The sequence below is a fragment of the Dasypus novemcinctus genome, chromosome 10, assembly GCF_030445035.2.
Source record: "Dasypus novemcinctus isolate mDasNov1 chromosome 10, mDasNov1.1.hap2, whole genome shotgun sequence".
Classification (NCBI taxonomy): domain Eukaryota; kingdom Metazoa; phylum Chordata; class Mammalia; order Cingulata; family Dasypodidae; genus Dasypus; species Dasypus novemcinctus.
The window spans coordinates 127,252,295-127,272,984 of record NC_080682.1 but is presented as its reverse complement, the minus strand read 5'-3'; the positions used below and the strand labels follow the sequence as shown (position 1 = coordinate 127,272,984).

General features: G+C 46.4%; 1 protein-coding gene across 2 annotated transcripts in view; it reads right to left on the bottom strand.

Annotated features, from left to right (window-relative positions):
• Nucleotides 1-8,956: 8,956 nt before the first annotated feature.
• FAT3 (FAT atypical cadherin 3) overlaps nucleotides 8,957-20,690 on the bottom strand; it is a 539,827-nt gene continuing 528,093 nt past the window's right edge. Inside the window, exons 25-28 of one of the 2 annotated variants that reach the window (XM_071218314.1) lie at nucleotides 17,566-17,679; nucleotides 15,719-15,778; nucleotides 14,862-14,897; nucleotides 8,957-14,246 (exon numbers count right to left, since the gene is read on the bottom strand). In XM_071218314.1, the coding sequence (XP_071074415.1) occupies nucleotides 13,624-14,246; nucleotides 14,862-14,897; nucleotides 15,719-15,778; nucleotides 17,566-17,679 (833 nt within the window). In that variant the 3' untranslated portion in view covers nucleotides 8,957-13,623. The remainder of the gene's footprint in view (nucleotides 14,247-14,861; nucleotides 14,898-15,718; nucleotides 15,779-17,565; nucleotides 17,680-20,690) is intronic. The other variant, XM_071218315.1, reaches the window with a different exon arrangement.

Genomic DNA, 20,690 nt, shown 5'->3' with positions numbered 1-20,690 from the left:
TGGGCTTGTTGGGGTTTATGACGATTGGGATGTGCTGTTCTTCTTGGATATGTACATCTGTCTCTTTCAGTAGATTTTGGAAGTTTTCAGCCATTATTTCCTGCAACACTCCTTCTGACCTCTTTCCCTTCTCTTCTCCTTCTGAGATGCCTATAATACATGTATGAGTGTTTTGCATTGTCATTCAGGTCCCTAAGTCCTAGCTGGATTTTTTCTATGTTTTTATCGATCAATTCTACTATCTGTTTGTTTTCCGATGTACTGTCTTCCACATCACTAATTATCTGCTCTGCCTCTTCTAGTCTGCTGATATTTGCTGCGAGTGTATTTTTGATTTCTTGAACCCATCATATCTGTTCTCTTTTTGCATATGTCTGCAATTTCCCCTCCAAGTGTTGTCTTCATGTTGTTTACCTGTTCCTTTACTTCATTAAATTTGTCGGTGATATATGTTCTGAGATCTTTAATTACTTGTGCGAAGTTCTGCTCCCCTTCCTGGTTTTTAGTTTGTTCATTGGATTCAGCCATGTTTTCCTGATTACTGGTTTGGTTTGTAGATTTTTGTGGCTGTCTGGTCATCATTTTATCTTGACGGGTTTAATCAGTTCCTTAGCTTCTTTGTCTAGTCTTGGGGATTAATTAGCTGTTGTTTTTTCATAAGTGTTATATCTTCTCTTTGTCACTTTGTTCTTCTTCTTCTAATTTCTTATTGCTGGTTGAGTTCACTTTAAAGGAAAGTATTAGGACCAGGGAAAGGCCACTGTGTAAGCAAGGAAAAAGTGTAAAGTAGTATTGGTGATAAATGTTAACAGAGCAACAATATGAGATCTGGGAGGATGGATATTAGATTCACGTAGGTTGTGTAGAGTTATAGCAGTAGGTAGAGTACCTATAATGAGGTAGTCAACTGAATGTGGGTGGAATATGGTATGAATTAAACAGCTAGTGTTTTTGTGAGAGAGAGAAAGGGAAAAGACAGGCAATAGTTTCAAGAGTGGATAAAAAAGAGAAAAGAAAACAAAGGTATTAGAAATTAAGAGTTAGACACTTTGGGGATCAAAGAAAGGGAGGTGGAATATAGGAGAGAGAGTAGATGATGGAGGATATCAAGATGTAGGGGAAAGGGGATAGTGTAGGTAGCCAAAATCAATTCACACAGAAATGAGGCAGCAGAGGATGAGGAAACCCAGCAAATGTGAGGTGTTCCCTGCAGCACCTATTGTATAATTAAGATAAAATAAAATAAGAAGAAAATGAGGGATGAGAGAGAATATACTCGGATATAATATGGTGATTATTTTTGGTGACATGCGATGATAGGGATTTGCTACAGGGGTGTGTGAGATTATAGGGTTTTCCTTTATGATCCTTAAAAATTTTTTTTACTTGTTTCAATTTCTCATTTTTGTAATGTCCTGGCACAACTTAGGAAAAAGAAAGAAAGAGAACTACAAAGAAGTAATATTAAAAAAATCCAAGGAACAAGTATTTTTTTATGAATACTTTTTTTCTACTTTTAAGTCATTTATGCTTAGCTGTTAGTCTGTTTTAATTTTGTGCCAGTTTGTTCCTAGTTATCCCGTATTGTTACATATTTAGGTTGTTGCAAATCTTTATTAAAAACAGTACGGAGTGGGCTTAATTGGTTGAAAATTACTTAGGACTTAAAAAGCAAGAGTGGAAATAAGGTGGAAGAATTTTGAGAAATGAGCCAAAATGCTTCAAGAGGCATATCCAGATTGGAAGCTGCCCTGTTGATCCCCCAACTAGTAATCCAAAACAAGTGGCTCGAGAGTATAACTTTTGCTCAAGTTACCAAGCTTGACAGTCATTTCCCTGACCAGCTTGCTCTTAGCCAGGACGATTTTGAAGAACTGCCCAGGCAGGACCCACAGGGGAGGGCAGGTGAACACTCGAGGAGCAGCACCACATGAGCTATGTAGGTAGAGGGCCCCAACATACAGGCAGTGGCATTGTGAAAAATGGAAACTAATGGCTAAGGGTTTGGGCAAGCAGGGGAATGTCCTTTTGGTAGAGATTTCAGAGGGACTGTGCAGCAAAGAGCTAACACAGTAGGCCTGGCAGCTGTCCTTCAAAAGGCTGGTTTACAAGGGTGGCCCTTGGATTTTGGGACAGTTCTCACCATTCCCTGAGAAGAATGTTTCACTGTGCCTGAAGTGTTTTTGCAAACATGTTATGCTGACCGCCAGCTTTCCTTTGGGGAGTCTGGAAACTTGTACACACCAGGCAGAGGCTGCCTACAGGACCAGCCCCCAAGAAAAACCCGGTCGTGAGTCTCTAACAGGCTTACGCAGTCAGCCCCAGTTCACACATATTGTCACTCTTTGCTGGGGAAGTGTGTCCTGGGTGACTCCCCTGGGAGAGGACCCTCTGATGCTTGTGCCTGGTTTCTCCAGACTTCACCCCATGTGCCTTTTTACTTTCCCAATTATGCTTTGCAAGCTTTGGATGTCATAAATCACAGCCACAAGTGCGACTATATGCCAAGTACTGTGAATCCTCTTGGTGAAGCATTAAATGTGGGGGTGCATTTGGGGATCCCCAACCTGGAGACAGAAAAGGAAAGTGGTCTTCCCACAGAGCACTATTTCCAAACTAGGAACCAGCCCTTCCATCTCAAAGAATCGGCACAGAGTGAACACAGGAACATGGGGTAAATGATGTGAAACAACCACCAGATCTTCCCGCATGGTACTTCTGATTGCAGGTCCCAGGAGTTTGCCCTTAGGAGTATGAGGCCAAAGGAAGCTTCAAAGGAAAACAGTTGGTCGTAAAGATGAAGGAAACTCAAAAGTCCAAGCAATAAGGTAAGTCATTACTTTCTTAGTCTGCTCAATTTGCATATTGTGTAAAAATGCAGGGACTTTGGGCAGACCTTTGTTCAAATACCAGTTCTGTCTTTGATTATGTGACCTTGGGCAAGGTACTTAACTCTAGCTCTAGTTCCATAATTGATTTTGAGCATTAAATGGAATAATATGAGTAAATGCCCCTCACACTTCAAGAACACTCTTTTTTTAAAAAAATTATTGATTGTAAGTTTAGGTAGGACTTCTTTCAAAGAGCAGGCACCCACTCTAGGCAGGCCTGGAATTTCATGGGTGAACTCGGCACCCTCAAGATCTTTACCATTTACAATGCTGCACTCTAAAGGCAGGTCAGAATAGCCTGCCTTGCTTGCTCAAGTCCTAGAATCGTAGACTCTGAATCTCCTCTACATGATGATTCTTTGTGACCATCCTGGCACAGGTGTTAGGGAACAAAATTCAAAGCCTACATGCAGAGGCTCGCATTTCCTCCCCTGGGCTGGAGGCAGACGCTTCCCTGGTGGTGCCATTGGTGAATGTAAGATCCTCCTTCCGTCCACAGTCCTGGCAGGAGCCCCAGAGCCTCCCCATGGTCATCACCACGGGCCCTGCTCCTCGCATGCCCCTTCCTCTTTTCCTCTGAGGACTGAAGGGCAGGAGGAACCTTCCCACCTGTCTTTCTTCTCACCTTTCTGAAGGGAAAAGGTGGTGCGTGGTGAGCTTTAGGTTTCAGAACCGATGCTTATTGCTCAAGAGCAGCGCCTAGTGTCATATGAACGGCTTGGAGGCCACACAGACTTGGATTTGAATCCAGGCTTCCCACTGCAAGGAAGACGGTTTGCTCCTTTGTACAATGGGCGTCCTCCTTTGCGGGTTTTTGTAAGGATTAAATCACAATCACATTCATGAGAATACCTGGTCTGCCCATCGCACAGTGGGTGTCCACGAAATACAAGGCATTCCTGAAGGAGGTGGATTCCATCTTTAAGGGAGAAATTTAACCTGGGATCACTTCCACAGGTTTTGCCAAAAACTCGTTCTACTTTAAAGTGTATAACTTGTTTTTTCCCAACCTAAACAGCACAATGCCTTTTTATTTTCTTTCTTCAGGAGAATGGTACTATTTTTTTTTTTAATTGACATTCTATGAGTTGCTTTACCACTTCTGAGGTATAGATATTTAAACTAGTCCCCCTTCTGCTAAGGGTAAATATTTTGCTGGTGCGCAATTCACTGCTGTAGTTTGGGTTGACAGGCAAGAGATTTCTAGCAAATCAGCACTTGCCTTTCTCCCAAATTTACCAAAATGAGAAAGGACTTATGAGACCAAGGTTGAAAAAATAGCTGGAGAAATAATTTACCATTTTCTCACTCAGAAACACTTAATGAGAGCCAAATATTGCACTGGGAACCTGGAACACAAAGATAATTAAGACACAACTTTACCTTCAGGTGGCTGATGGGCTAGTGTGGGAGCCAGTGGTGTGCTGAGCTGCTCTGGACTGGCTGCCAAGAGCCAGCTGGTAGACTTCCAGGGGCTTTGTAAGCTGGTTGGCATTATAAATTGGTAGCTTGAAATCAGCCATGGCAGGAGAATTTGGCAAATGCCCCAGGGGATCCTCCCTCTCCAGCTGTTTGTTAAACGTTTACGTACATACAACTGGGGGAAACAAAAAGCAGAGGCTTGCAATGGAGTGCACTCCTCTGCCAGCACAGTGGAGGCTCCTGGCTGGGGTGGGGCAGCTGGAGCTCTGCTGCTGGCTGCAGGCAGGATCCATTCTACAGCCGCCCATGGTCCAGGGCAGGGATCCTGCAAAGGCTGGGATGGCGCTCAGCCAGGGAGGGTGATTCTCACAGCAAGCCTGGCAGAGGGATGCTCCTCCCCGTTCTGGATGTGGTCCTTCCTGGTCTCAGGCTATTATTGTGAAGTCCCCTCCTCTGCACATTACCATTTCGAGTCTCAATCTCCACCCGATAGCTTTTTTTTTAAATTTATTTTTATTTTTTTTAAAACTACATAGATCACTCAAAATGTTACAGTAAAAAATATAAGGGGTTCCCATATACCTCACTCCCCAATCCCCCCACTCCTCCCACATCAACAACCTCATTCATCAGTGTGGCACATTCATTGCATTCATGAATACATTTTGGAGGCCTGCTGCACTGCATGGATTTTAGTTTACATTGTACTTTACACTCTCCCCCAGTCCATTCAGTAGGTTATATATAGCAGGACATATAATGTCCTGCATCTGTCCCTGCAATATCATTCAGGACAACTCCAAGTCCCGAAAATGTCCCCATATCACACCTCTTTTCCCCTCTCCCTGCCTTCAGGAACTCGCATGGCCACTATCTCCACATCAATGATATCATTTCTTCCATTGCTAGGGTCACAATCATTCTGTAGTAGAATATCAGGAAGTCCACTCTAATCCATATTTTTTTCCTCCATCCTGAGGACCCTGGGATGATGATGCCCACTCTTCCTCTAAATTGAGAGGAGACTTAGATCCCACATGGCTGATGCATGCGATTCTCCTGCTTGCAGTTCTGGACTCTCTCGGTTCCTTGGTGTGGTGGTTGACCATACCCACCTTGCTGTTGGCTAACTTGGGTAAGTCCAACAAACTGAAGAGTAGGTGTTGCAACTCTGCTGAGGCTCAGGGCCCATCTGGCACATGGGCAATCCAGAGATTCAAGTCTCCTGAGCATACACCAACCCCAGTGTCAACCACAGGATCAATAAAAGTGACAGAAGAGGTATGTGTAGAGAAGTCACCTCTGAGTCCAACTCCATCACACTCAGGAGAACAAATTCCAAAGTAGGGCCCACTGGGAAGGCACTGAACTTCGGAGCCATCTGCCATAACCATAGAACCTGGGCGTCTCCGTAGCCCTCAGGAGAACCACTACCTGGGGTTGTATCTACTTTGGTTGTCTCTAGGATCCTGCTGAGACTTGCGTAAGCGTGACCCCTCTGATGAATTCCTGACTCATTTTGAAATCTCTTATCCAGATAAACTCATTTATCTTTACCATGTCCCCCTTTTATTCAAGGTCTTTTTCTACTTACATCACCACCTGATTCTTGGCAGTAATCCCTCTGCACCAGGGAGGCTCATTCCTGGGAGTCATGTCCCATGCTGTCTACCCCGTGTTTTTCAAATGACTTCTACCTCATATAGAAAATTTTCTGGAGGTTTTTAGAGGAAAAGTAAAAGGTTACTTGAACCCAAAACTTGTTTCTGAGGGATTGGAACACTGGAATTTCCTAGAAGAGGTGGGGGTGGATTTAGGAGAGTTCTGTGGAAGTGGGACTTGATGAGCCTGAACTGTTCATGTGTCCAGTACTGTTTCCATTCTTCTTTATCAGGGAAAATCCCCACAGGGCTTTGTGTCCAGTGACTTCAACATATGTGCACCAGAATAAATAAAAGTCTTCCTAAGGTGTCTTTGAAACAAATAAAACAAAAACCCACTCCTCAAGGTCTGAGGGTCTAAACCTTCCAACCACAGACTCCTCTGAGAGGCAGACTAGGATTAAAGAGCAGGGCATGGTCTTTCCACCATGGCCTACAGGGTTTGATTTTGTAAGCCCCATGTAGTATGAGCAATTCTGAATACAAATAAAAAGAAGCACCTAAAAAGAACCAACACATATACCCAACATCAAACCCTTATCCCCCTTCCACAGCAATGATCTTTTTACATGTGCATGTTACATTTGCTACAACTAATGAATAGATATTGAAACACAGTTAATAACTATGCTTCCATTATGGTTTACGTTATGGTATATGGGAGTCCTCTATATTCTAGTGACTTTATGTGACCTAAAACTTTTTGAATAACTTTAAAAAAAAAGGATGTAGACACATGAGGAAGAAATGGAAGAGAATGCCTTGTCACTGTACATACAGGGTAACACCTATTACAGTGATGAAAGGCAAAATATCAAAAAAAATTATGATATTTTTCATTTTGTTAATACCCTAGTTTTTATTTTATTCTACTTTTTCTAAATTATTATGTATTTTATTTCAAATCTTTAAACTTATTATTTCATTTTCCTATTAATTGAATTTGGCAATATATTAGGCTTCATTTTTGAAGTTTTGCACCACAGAGGGGCTCAACTATGGCAGGGGAGGAGCATTAGTGTGGGGTGTCATTGATGGGATGCATGGGTGGGAGGGAGTTTACCAGGGCATGCATATATGGTATACAGATATATTTGGATGTTCATTGGGTATTGCCATAGTGGGTAGAGTTATACACGACAACTGAGGGAGAGCTGAATTCCCATCCTGGGGAGCTCTGTTGCATTGCCCAATGAAATAGCAACAATCCCCCAAATGCAAAATGCAAGGGCAAAGGCCAGTGAGGAAGGATGGTCCAATGATGGGCCCTTGATACTGATGACTATGCTTATGAGCCCATGTGCTTGAAATTTCAACTAGGCCTGGAGCTGCAGGGTGCCTAAGAGTTACCTCCTGAGAGCCTCCATGTTGCTCAAATGTAGCCACTCTCTATGCCAAACTCAGCGTATAAATGCATTGTCCTCCCCCCAGCATGGGATATGACTCCCGGGGTTGAGCCTTCCTGGCACTGAGGGATTACTATCAAGCACCAGCTGGTGATGCAACTAAAAAAAGACCTTGAATAAAAGGGGGACATGGTAAAGACAAATGAGTTTATCTGGATAAGAGACTTCAAAATGAGTCAGGAGGTCATCAGAGGGGTCGCACTTACGCACGTCTCAGCAGGATCCTAGAGACAACCAAAGTAGATACAACCCGAGGTAGTGGTGCTCCTAAGGGCTACAGGGTTGGCACTGGGGTTGATGTATGCTCAGGAGACTTGAATCTCTGGATTATCCATGTGCCAGTTGGGCCCTGAGCCTCAGCAGAGTTGCAACATCTACTCTCCAGTTTGTTGGACTTACCCAGTTAGCCAACAATGTGGGGTGGTCAACCACCACACCAAGGAACCGAGAGAGTCCAGAACTGCAAGCAGGAGAATCGCATCCATCAGCCATGTGTGATCCAAGTCCCCTCTCAATTTAGAGGAGTGGGCATCGTCATCCCAGGGTCCTCAGGATGGAGGAAAAAAATATGGATTAGAGTGGACTTCCTGGTATTCTACTACAGAATGATTGTGACCCTAGCAATGGAAGAAATGATATCATTGATGTGGAGACAGTGGCCATACGAGTTCCTGAAGGCAGGGAGAGGGAAAAAGAGGTGTGATACGGGGGCATTTTCGGGACTTGGAGTTGTCCTGAATGATATTGCAGTGACAGATGCAGGACATTATGTATCTTGCCATAACCCACTGAGTGGACTAGGAGTGTAAAGTACAATGTAAACTAAAATCCATGCTGTGCAGCAGGGCTCCAAAATGTATTCGTGAAATGCAATGAATGTGTCACTCTAATGAAAGAAGTTGTGCTTGTGGAAGGAGTGGGGGGTGAGGGGAGTGGGGTATATGGGAGCCTCATATTTTTTAATATAACATTTTGTGTGATCTATGTATCTTTAAAAAAAAGGGGGAAAAAAAAGAAAAAAAACAAACCTGTGACACCACTACAATAATGTGAAACAATGCAATGCCGATACCAATTTTCCCATCTCCTGGCTGATTGTCCCAGGCATCTGTGCTTTTCCTACTAGTCTGGTATCTTTGGTACCTTGTGCTTATTTGTCACAGTTACAGTTCATTATTATTCTGTATGGTAATGATCTCCGTAAGTATGTGCTTATTAGACTGGGAGACTCTTAAATAGGTTCAGTGTCTTAAGTAAGTAGTGTAGTGCTTTGAATGGGGCTTGGCAGGAAGTAGGCACTCATAAAGGTTTTCTTTTTGTTTGCTTGGGCTCAAAGAAGAAAGATAAAGAAGGAAGGAGAAGGATGACAGACTCTCCTAAATATCCTTGTTAAGATTAAGTAAGGCCACGTCGGTTAATTCTCTGTAGGGATCAGCCATTAACCAATGCCTCTGACTCTTAGGAACTGCAGCTACATTAACTTCATTTGTCAATGCATCTGTACTGCCTTAGTGTTTTGTATGGCTGTTTTATTCATTCAATAAATATTTCAGTTTAAAAAAAAAAATGAACACAATTGCTTTTTTTTTTTTTTACTTGAAAAATTTTTTTAACCATCAAATTTTGGCAGTTACAAACCTGTACACTGTTGGGGAATGTCCTTCCCTTTTTTTGTTTGTTTTTCTTTCATTTTATAGAAAAAGAACACAAGACAGAATTCTGCTGACAACAACATATGCGCGAATCATCCAGTTCCATGAAGGACAGGACTCACTTCAAGTGTCAGCTTTCCCCTTTGCATAAGGTTTGCATGTGATATGTGTGCAAGTTCAGGCGAGTGTGCATGTGTGTGAAGAACTGACATACCTCATTCTCAATTTGAAATGGCATAAAAATCAGATACTTAGTAATTGGGCAAAACACATTCATTTAAAAAAATGTCAATAAAAATGCTTTTTTGAAAACAGAAAAAGTTAAATGAAAACAGTGATACCAAAAAATGATTACAGTACATGTTGAAATGATTAAAAGCATCATTTTCCAATCTAAAATCCTTTTTTGTGTGTAGTTACCTCAAAAGTTGTAGACCAACAGCTTGGATGACCTAGAATTATATTTGACCCCCCAAATTAAAGCATCCTGATAGGCATCAAACACAGTATCTACAAAAGCCTGGAAAACTGAAACCATTATATACAATTTTATAAACATTTTAAACACCAAAACGTACATCTTTACAAATCAGCCTGTTTGCAACAGGTAAATTTACAAGACAATCTTTCTGATACAGTGCTTAAATAGAACTGCTTCCGTTTCCAAACATACTTGTCACTTCCTGAAATGCAGTAGTACGGGCTCATAAAATTGTTAAATAGTAGCAATTCAGGTATTTGCTTGTTGGACAGGTACTGCAGCACACAAGAATGGGTCCAAACACACTCCAAATGACTATACAATTCTCTAGTGCATCCTAAACACTGGGAGAGACTAATTATGGCCTTTGTGTAATATTACATACTTGTAATTATTGCTTTTCATTATTACAGAAGAAAAGAATTATCTTCTTTTCCTATCTCCTAGCCAGCTGGCTAAATATTAACTGATGCCAAGTCCACAATAGGTGATTTTAAACCCTGATTTACATAACCAGAAGCTTAAAATCTGTGGATTTTCATCAGAATAATGTGCAGTTGAATGCTGTAGAACACAAACCAGCAAAAACACTTAACTATCTTCTCACAGACCACACAAAATGATGACACTGAAAAAAAAAATGCCTTTTCAGATCTCCATTTCCCATGGTTTGAAACTAAAAACAAAAAACATAAAAGTCTAACCACTTTAGCAAAATCTGTGCCCCAGAAGGGCAGTGGATTGGAGATCAGACAATTATCTGGAGAGCACAAATAAAATGAACACTGGGTCTTCCTGAATTATTTCACATGAAAGTGTTTTCTAACTCTGATATGGTTCATTTTGATAATCTCTTTTCTCAATTCCCTGACTTTGATATGAAGACAGCATTAATGGGGACAATGGGTGGGCTGGGAGGGAGTAAGTAGGAAGGTGTCAATGGTATACCTATTTTCCTTGCTTTTTTTCCACATACATTCCAGGAAGGCATTATGAATTTCCCTTTCCAGGCCTACACCCCAAATGCATGGACTTATTTACATCACTAAGTCTTCTACAATGGCATTTCATGGATGAGTATGGCATGAGCCCATGGAAAGTTGACATGGAATGGAACCTAGCAGCAAAATACTCAGGGAAGAAAGGGAATAAATCAAGAACCTACTTTCTTTGTCAACTTTTACTGTCTCATGGCTTCTGCTTACTGTATATGTCAACTACCAACAGTCCAGCTACCCTCAACCAAACCATAACTTGTGCAAAGCACCTACAACAGGTTATTGGAAAGGGCTTCTAGGGGGTGGCACATACTAGAAAAAGGAAACCACACTAACTGCTCCATTAAGGTGGAGGGAAGAGGAACAAACACTAATACTGACAGTGGGGAAGAAAAGGAAAAAAAATGTACCTAGTAGATATTATAATTAAAGGTATTCATCGCAATGTATGACTGGTCTGAGTTCAATTGTGTAATTATCATCCCATCCCCATTTTAGAGAGCAGTTATTTGGCAAAAGCAGCATTTTGATAAATGTCCAAAGAAATGTGTGAATTCTGTAATTGCACCTTTCTTTGAAATAGTCTGTCAGTTCTTGTTTCTAACATATTCCAAAGTAGATGGGTAGAGGGTCCTGCAGATTCAGGTAGTTACAATACCCCAGGCAGTTTGGTGATGGGCAGTGTCATAAAGAGTTTTGGTCAAATTAGCAGGTTTGAGTTCAGTCACTTAACTCTGCGAGCTTGGGCAAGTTCACTCCCCTCACTGGGCGTATTTTCCTTTATAACGTAAGGGGGTTGGACTAGCAGATCACAAGGACACTTCCAGCTCTTTGAGTATGAGGTCAGACCACCTAGCTCCACCTTGGTCTAATTGCAAACCATTTCATATTCTATGGGAAAATCTGATTTTCCAAAAAGCAAAGAGACATTGTATGTTTAAAGATAATGAATAGAAACATAATATGGGCTTGTCTGGTATACATTTAGCTGAAGAAATACTCTGCAGAAAATCAGGGGGAGGTATCCTGAAGAAAGAGGTATTTTATATAGGTCACAGCAAACAGTGGGCACAATTTTCTTCAGTGATTTCACAACTGGATCAGGATCTATTTATTTCTTTATTACTGCGCTACTCAGGCATTCTCCCTCGAAGAGATGCTGTGTAAGCAGTGGTGACTCATAAGCATTAATCTCATTCTAATATTTCCTGGGGGCAGAAATCAATTGTTGGTTTTACTTTGATGATTTTTATGTCATTGCATTGTTAAAAGTGAGAGTGATTCTACTTAGACCATTAGTTTGTCATTTTCTCCATGATTCTTGTAAATGTGCTTCTTACATAAGAAAAATACCAAGGACTTTATTGTTGAAAGTGGCCTTAGTGAAATTCATTTCAAGACCAGTGGGGATACTACCTCCATGAGTAGAGTCTGACAAGAGATGGGAAGGGGAGAAGGGCTGAAAAACCTGTGATGTATGTCCACATACTCAGGAATCTTGGGAATGGAAAGGGATTTTTTCCCCATCAAGTTCAAAAACAGACTTCTATGGAGAAGTGGATATACACAACTGAAACTAAAACTATGTCTCGCTGATGGTACAGACTCAAGACAGTACAGTTCACACACCCCTGCCAGGTGTCATCAGAACTGTGGACAGAGATTTGCTCCTTAAGCAGATAGAGCAAGTATGCATTCATTCACCACTGCCCCTGCACACGTAGCATAATCTGACTGAAGCCCACTGGTCAGGTGAGAGGAGCAGTCTGGGGTGTAATTAACCACTTTACTTATTTTTCAAATAGAGGTTAGATCTGGAAAATTGTAACAAAACACTGTTTTTAAAAAGCACAGTTTGGCTTTCAGTTCGTATAAAAAGGCAGTCCCAAAATAAAGTTAGCTGATCTGGGGTAAAACGTGGCATTTGGTGTTTCTCTAACATCACAGACACGCGCGCCGGGCTGCCAGCTCTTTTAGCACAGCGCACGCCCAGCCCTTCCCGCTCGCGTCCTCAAGAGCAGCCGACTGAGGGCGAGCACGGACTTGTACGTCGGCCCATGCACACGCTGCTGTAATTTATATACAGCTAATCTACTTTCTCCTTTTTTAATGTAATTGCATTTATAGTGATGATGTTATCAATTTAGAATAGCAAGTACTTTTAATCTGCATTATCAAGAATTGTAATTATCCAGGCTGAAAACTTTCAACGTAATATATTTTCTCCCAACTTCCCCCACCCCCCAATTTGGGAATACTGCTATATTTGAAAGTATCTCTCCTTCTAACATACCAGTTCATTTTGTGATTCTCAGAACAAAGGCCAGTTGCTATAGCAATGTCAGAATTGTGGTTATGGCCAGGAACATTTAGCAGAAATAACAAAACCAGAGGGTCACCTTCTTTCTAATGTTTGAACGACATTAACCTTCTCCCTCACCCACAAAATGGCACCCAAATACCGTTTTCAAAGATCGTACAGCCTAACTATATGATATTGGATGCCCAAAGAGAAATAATTGAATATACTAAACATGTTAGCCAAACTTAATTGTATAGCTGAAAATTGGGCAGATTAAAAAAAAAAGATTTTAAAGGCCTCAGCCCATTTTCTTGTTTGATACCTCTGTTTCTCTTTTCTTTCACCTAAGAGACTAACTTCCAACAACTGTAACTACTATCCCCCCACACATTGGCTCAAAATTACATGCAACAATGCCTTTTTTTTTTTATTGTTGCCAGTTATTAATACTGCAAAGACCGATGCTGTCAAAGTTTCCAGGGCACAATACCGCACAAAGTGCTAAAAGATCTCCTGTGGGTAGCTCCGTGGGTGGAACGTCTTTTCCTCCTTTAAAAGTCAGCGTGCATTCTTTGTCCTGAACGCAGGTATGTGCTGCAAAGACTACCAGTCGCCGCTCAGAACCCACTGCTGGGCCTCTAGTGTCCCCCACCTGGACTCGAGCTTGCCTGTGCCAGTGTTACTCGTGAAGAAGTCCCTGGGGGAAGCGCTCCGTTTGCTCCGTTTCCTTCTCCCTCAGCGGGCTGCCCGTGGCGCCGGAGCCGGTGGTCCCGCCTCGGAAACGACCCGAGCAGTGCGTGCGAGCGGGCGTCACACCTGTGTCTGGTGCTGGGCCTCCAGGAAGGGCATGTGCAGGCTGGCCAGGCCCAGCTCCCCCAGGCCCTCGTAGTCGCTCCCGGCCACCTCGGCCTCGTCCCGGCCGCGGCGGCCCGGCACAGCCGAGGACGAGCTGCCTCTGGAATTGTGCAAGGATAAAGACATGCTGTCTGCTGGAACCGTGGCCTCCGGGCCCTGGTCCATGCTCATGGCAAAAGTACTGAACTCAGGGCGGGTGGGCGGGCCCCCCAGGTCGGTTTCATTGGGGAATGGGTGAGGAGGGAGGTACTGGCTGGGGTGGAACCGTGGCCTCCTCCGGCAGCCCGGGCTTAGGGTGCTGGCCAGGGAGACAGGCTGGGAGGGTGGCAGGGCCTCGTACTGGTCAGGGAAGTCCTCCGGCAGGGGAGGGGGCAGCTGGTCCTGGGTCAAGAGCTCTTCTTCATGAGGGGGTGGGTATTCACTGTCGATGTCGTAGCCGCCCAGGTAGTAATCGCTCTCCAGCTCCCGGGGGCTGCCCTGGTGCGCAGACCCTCCGTCCTGGCTCTCGTACTGCGGCACCTCCTCTATGTCCGACAGGCGGGCCCCTGGCATCCAGTCAGAGGTGTCCCAGTGATAGGCTGCGAGAGAAAAGCCGCGGCAGTGAACTTCCTCTAAGCTGGAGCTGGGGCAGTGCTGGGCAGGGAGCAGAGAAGGGGCCTGACATGCATTCTTAACATATAAGAGAACCTGAAAAGCCAGGGTCAGCCACATGCTACTTCCAAGGGCCTACCAGGGGCTTGCCATGCTCTGGCCAGGGGACGGCAAGGTGACGGCAACTCTGGAAGATGTGCTGGGGTGACGCAGAGCCTCACGCACAGCCACGCCGCGGCAGGTGGGCTGCAGGGCTGTGCTCTGGGAACGGTGCCCCCCCGCCCTGTGCCTGCTGCCTACCCACGCGCCCCGTGCAGAGCAAGGCTGGCGGCATGCTTGCGCAAGGAGATGTGCCAGGGTGCTGTGTGGACCACAGGGGCAGGGGGATGTGCAGGCCGGCGGGCAACCGCACGCAGGGAGCGAGGGTGTGCGAGAAGGCGGGTGGGGCTTCCACCTCCAACACTGAGCACACGAGGCCCTGGAACATGCAATACTGAGATCAAAGAAATTCAGAAAGGATGGCAGGAGAGGGAATGGTAAGAATGAACTCAGCAACTCAAACGCCAAAGTTAAATGTTATGCTGGGGTCTGGGCAGAGTCACCTCGATTGTAGTTCTGTCCTTGGTCCATGACAGACACTGTTTAAATAAAAGTGAAAAGTGAAACTGACAACCCAAGCCATGTGAGCAGGAATAAAGAGAACACTTTAGATGACTAAAACAATAACAATAACAAAACATGCAAAAATATGCTCCCAAAGCCCTAGACTGATTCTAACCTTTTTCATTTCTCCCCACTATTACGGAGGAACTAGATCAATCCCATCAACACCAGGCTCTATCTCATTATGCCATTAATAAAACTTACCTGACTGAAATAATCCCATAAACTGTGAATGATGCACTGTGAATGATGTCTTAAGTGTTCCCACCTCACAGTAGGTGCTCAATGAATGCATGTTGAATGTAAGAATGAATTTCATATTAATCTAGACTCTTACTCATTGGGTACTCTTCTCTTGGAAGGGATTTTATAGAAAGAGTACCCCACATATTTTGAAGTATCAACTAGGTGGGTTTTTTCCCCCTCAGAATTGTAAAATTTACTCCAGTCAATAAACATCCAACATGTCATTTGAAACTATCTGCTTACTGCCCCCTTTGTTGTCAAATGATCAAAATCACCCCTTGGCCAAAGTAACAAGGAATCTAAATTTTTAAAAGGATAACTTTTAAAAAAAATAATAAAAACATACATTTTTTCATTTAAATGTACTGGATACATATAATTTTTAAAAATCATACAGTATGTTACACAATATATTTGGTTCATAGTAACGCAATCATACAGTATTTGTCCTTTTGTGTCTGGTTTGCTTTGCTCAACATAATGTTCTCCAGGTTCATAAAAGGATAACTTTTTACACAAAGAAATGCTATGGAAGTAAAAAAGTAAATACCTTCATTTTCTATAGTGTCAACTACATTGTTGACAAGCTGAATGACGGTCACTATGGATGCTTGTGGTGAGGAAAAGCAGAGGGGGACAGCTTCAGGTTAGTCAGATATTTTACGACAAAACGTTAACTTCTTTAAACTACAAGAGCAACCACCACCGCAGCAGGCAGACACCCCAAGGGCTCACTGGGCGGAGCTTCCTTGGAGGCTGTATCTAGGGGCCCGGGGGATTCCTGCAACGAAGGAAAACGCAGCAAGTGTGGGGCCGGGGCCAGGAAGCGCAAGCTCCCAGAGGGCTGGTCGTGACCTTGCACCCGGAGGCCCAGCGGAACCAGAGGGCAATGGCAGTGGCCCCTCTAGCTCCGGCTGACGTCCCTCTACCTCCCACGGTGCCCGGGTCATCACTGGCTGGTCACTCATGCTGCTCTGCGCCAGTGTCAGAATGACGGATGGAGCCTGACCTCTGCAAGGACTGACACACTCACCTGTGCCCAACAGCCTAGAGAGACCCAGGGCCCCGCTGCCCCTGCCCCGCGTGCGGGCGAGGAGGCAAGCTGGCATGCGGCGTTCTGAGCATCTAGATCCGGGCAGGGGACTTCTGTGGTCTCTCAGGCGGCTCTAACGCCTGACAACAGCAGCTTGCGCAGAAGTGGTCACACTAAAACCACGAGGTTGAGAAGTCCTAATGCCACCTGCTTTAAGGGGGCCCACCAAAACGGCCGCAGGAAAGGCCACCTGGTGCGCCCACTGCGTGGCCCGTCGCTGGCGTCGGGCCTCAGGCTGGAAGGGAGACTAAGCTCTCCATCGCTTCCTTACAGCACGAAACCAGTGGCAGCTTGTCTTCCGGCTGGGCCGAGGAAAGGAGTCGGCCCAGACTGGAGGCGCCATTCCACACCTCAGAGATGGCTGCTCCACGGCTGCTTGCCCCAGCCGTCTCTGACCATCAGGAGTGCCAGGTTTTGCGGAAGGACGTGGAAAAGAGTTGGGGCAAGGATGTGTGCAGGCAGAATGCTTTACTTTTATGACCGAGCCCACAGTCTCAGAACTCACTTCTTCCTGTCTTTACTGTGTTGTTTTTCACTTTGTACCCTCCAACCCAGTGTAGGGTCAGCACACAGGACAAACTCAGCAAGGGTTTATGGATCGAACGATTGCGTAAATTAATAAATATCTGGTATTTTCCAACTGCTGATAAATGGAAGATGATTCACAGTATTAGGCTGGGGTAGGGCTGCCTGTCTCTGGGCAGGATGCTTTGAAATCGTTCTTGGCTCTTGTCCAAATGGAAAGCGCTCACTGCCTTAGCCCCTTCCTTCCCTGGAGACCGTCAGCCCCTCAAAGTGGCTCCTCAGCTCGGGAAACCCAGTTCATCGCTAGCACCTTCTACACAGACAGGTCCACAGGAGAAGGGGGGGCAGCAGGGTCCGCAGCCCACAGGGCCTGCCTGCAGCATTCAGCTGACTCGCAGCGTCCCCACAGGACTCCAAGGGGGCTGCGGCCCAGTGAAGAAGCCACTGGCACCACGGGGAGGGGGTCTTGCCCCTGAACGCATTCCTAACGATGGGGGGGGCGATGCACACTGGAGATACCGCTGGAAGGGGGCGCAGCCTGCCAGGGGTGTCCTCTGGGGTGAGGCAGCTCCGCTGTGAACCGGGTCAAGGCCTCAGGGGATGCTCACAGCTGCAGCTCACCGGGTGCCCCTTCAGCAATGACACCCAGCAACAGAGTTGGGCAGAAGGCTGAGAGCACGCTCCCAAGCCCCATGGGACAGAGCTGGTCACATCGCCCTCCGCCCACCAGAGCCGCCAGCGCAGGACTCAGGCTCCCCGCACACGAGGGGACCTCTTACCGTTGTCATCGCCAGAATCCGACTGGAAGGAGCTGAGGGACTGGACCTCCGAGTTGCTGCCTTTACTGCTGTCTGCGAAGCAGGGCGCTTCTCCCGGGTCGTCGCCCCCTTTGTCTTCGTGGACAGCCGGAGCGAAGGGAAAGCAGAAATGACGCGGGTTACCTTGTGCGCACTTCCAGCCCTGCTCCTTCAGGGTCACTTCAGAGGTCCAATTTTTTGGAGAAAATAATTTAGCTCCACAATAGAAAATTGATTGTGCCATTGGGGGCAAAGGTCTGTCAATCAAATGATTTACATTCTGGACCGAAACCCTTAACCCACGGAAATGAGCTTCCAGAGAGCTGACAGCCGAAAGGAGCTCCTCCCTCCTCCGAGTGAAGCGCCCAAGAGAAGGAGGATGAAGCGGCTGGGCTGCTCTTTGCCATTCAGAGTTAATTTAAATCATTTACATGAACTGATGCAGTGTCAACACGAGGTTAAATGATATTACTTTTAAAATAGGGATATAAATATTTTATAGGCAAGAATGCCATTACGTTTTTCCTAACTTGCACCTCTGGGGAGTGCTGAAGTTCTCAGCCGTACTTCTAGAGGGCAGTGTCGGATCATTTTAGGAATAACAATATGCTGCGCCCGGCACCCCGTAAGGGTGCAGCCAGCCTCTGGACGAGTTCTTGATCCACACACTTCCTCCCTCTTTGCCGTACACACACATACCCACACCCACACACGACAAGGCTACTTTCTTATTTGATGGACTAAAGGAAGCAATAAAAACGGCCAGTATCTTGAAGTTGTCAAGTGAAAAATGAATTAGTCACTCAGAAATGGTCTTGCCAGCTAACTCTGCCTTGCCTAACGGAGAAGGAAATGTATTCAATAAAAACCCAACAATACTTTGGGGGGAAATCTGAGTTTTGGCCTGAGGTGGATTCTGGAAATAAAGCTGTCACATTATGAAGCAGGAGAAATGATCACCAGGAAAAGCTTCAAATCATCACGTCAGGTAACAGCATAAAAAGAAGCAGGCTCGTGATTAAGGCAAGAGTTGTTCTTGGCAGCAGAGGTCACTGCTTCTTCCGCAGAGGGTGGCATTGCTGGCAGGTGCCGTCGATGCAGAGGCCACAGCAAAACCATGAGCTGGGTAAACAACTGCGGAAGTGCAGAGACGGCCCAGCAGCAGGCAGCAGAGACGTGAGAGGGGCCTCGGGAGCGCCCGAGTGTGCGCGGGGCCAGTGCCGGGCAGAGGGAGGCCCAGGCCAGGCTCAAGCACCTCCCCCCTCTCTTCATCCAGGTGCCCCCACCCCTTCTCCATCGCTAGGTTAACAAAGAGCCTTTCTATTAGCTAGCGGTTTGGCAAGACTGCAACAAAGTCTGATTCTACAGCTACTCTAAGAGGAACTATACTTATGGCCAAACGAAGCATGTGTGTCCAGGAAGGCGGAGCCCACAGTGAGCACTGCTGGTCGGCACTAAAACACAAAGCACTCGTCCCGGCCTCCTCCACCACGGCTCTCTGCGGCCTCTTGCCCCCCCTTCACGCTCAACCTTCCGGGAGGAATGCTGGCTCGAAGCGGGGCCTTGGTGTCCCATGCCGGTGTTCTGACCCCTGGCTCCAGTGCCTCTTAGGAGCCCGTGGGTGAGTCGAGCCTTGAGGCACAGTTTCCTCCGTGTGCACTGACAGGCTGGCGAGGGAGGCTCATGGGGCGCCGTGAGGGCTGATGGAGGTGCCCCCACATCATCACCGGCTACTGCTCCTTGGCTGCCAGCCCTCCCGGCCAACCCCTTCATCCTCAACCCTGGATCAGCTTAGGGGCTCCCTGGAAACCCTCTTGGGGACGCTGCGAGAATGTTTTAGGCGTCAAGCTCCATTTTTTATTGTGTTTTAGACTGTTCTTATGGTTATTTTTCAGCATGTGACACTGATGCCCTCACACCCTCTCCTCCCTCCGCTTCTCCTCTCCCTCGGCGCTTCTCCTCTTCCTCTGCTGCCTCTTCCTCCCGCCTGCCTCCTGCAGGTAACCATTCTTCAGAGTTGTTTTGAGGAGCAGAGTTATCGTTTCCCTCTACTCTTGCTCCCTCCTGAGCTTCTTTCCTCCATGCAGATGATGTCCCCACTTCCAGGATTGAACACGCTCCTGGACAAGAGCCACACACTTCGCTGGGTGACCCCTCAGGCCTCCCCTCATCAAGCTGCTTTGAGCAGCTGCGGTGTTCCCTGCTCGACTTGATTTTCCCTACAGGAATCGTAGGCATGCTTAGAAAGAGGCCAGGAGGAACGCACGCTCCTTGCTTTGATCTCTGCAGCCACGTGCTCACTGGCTGCCTTTGAAGCCCTCTACCCGAGTCGACAGCAGTCACCACTGCCGCCGGAATCTCCTGCTGCCCAGGGTGTCACCAGGACTTAAGGACACCTGTCTGATGACGAGCCGCGTGCAGGCCTCGTCCTGACGAACGCTGGGGCAGGGAACGCCATCACCACCTCTCACTTCCTGGCTCACTGCGGCCACCTTACCGGCCTCTGCGTCCTTCTTTCTTTGGACTTAATTTCCTTAATTTCTTAGCCGTGGATCCGCCAGAGTCAATTTATTAAAAACACAACTGAGATCGTGCCATTTGCCTCCTTAGGAGCCCGCCAGGGTGCTGCTCTGCACAGGGTCGTCCTCCCTGGTGCTCGCTGAGCCGTCTCCATGGACCTCCCTGCTCTTCCCGTGCCCAGCTCTTCCACACGGGGCCTTGGCATCTGCAGCTCCTCCCTATGCCTGGCACACTGCTGGGTGAGGCCCCCAAAAGGAAAGCCACCACCTGGCCGGAGCCCGCTCGGGGGCCACTCTGGTCTCACCACCTTGCTTTCCTCTGACCACGGGGCCCTCTGTGCGCAGTGCCCTCCTCTCCCCAGACCCCGATCCAATGCCCCTCTGCTCCTCAGGTCTTCCAAGGCCTGCCATACTCTGTCCTCCTGCTTCCGGTGTATATGCTGCTGGTGCTAGTGCCCAGAGACATGCTACGGGTAGGAGGGACCTGATGCCAGTCCTGACCCTTCCCCCTAGCTGTGCGGCCCTGGACATCGTGCCACCCTCTCTGAGCCTCAGGCCCGCCATCTGTACATGGAGAGGAGAACGAGA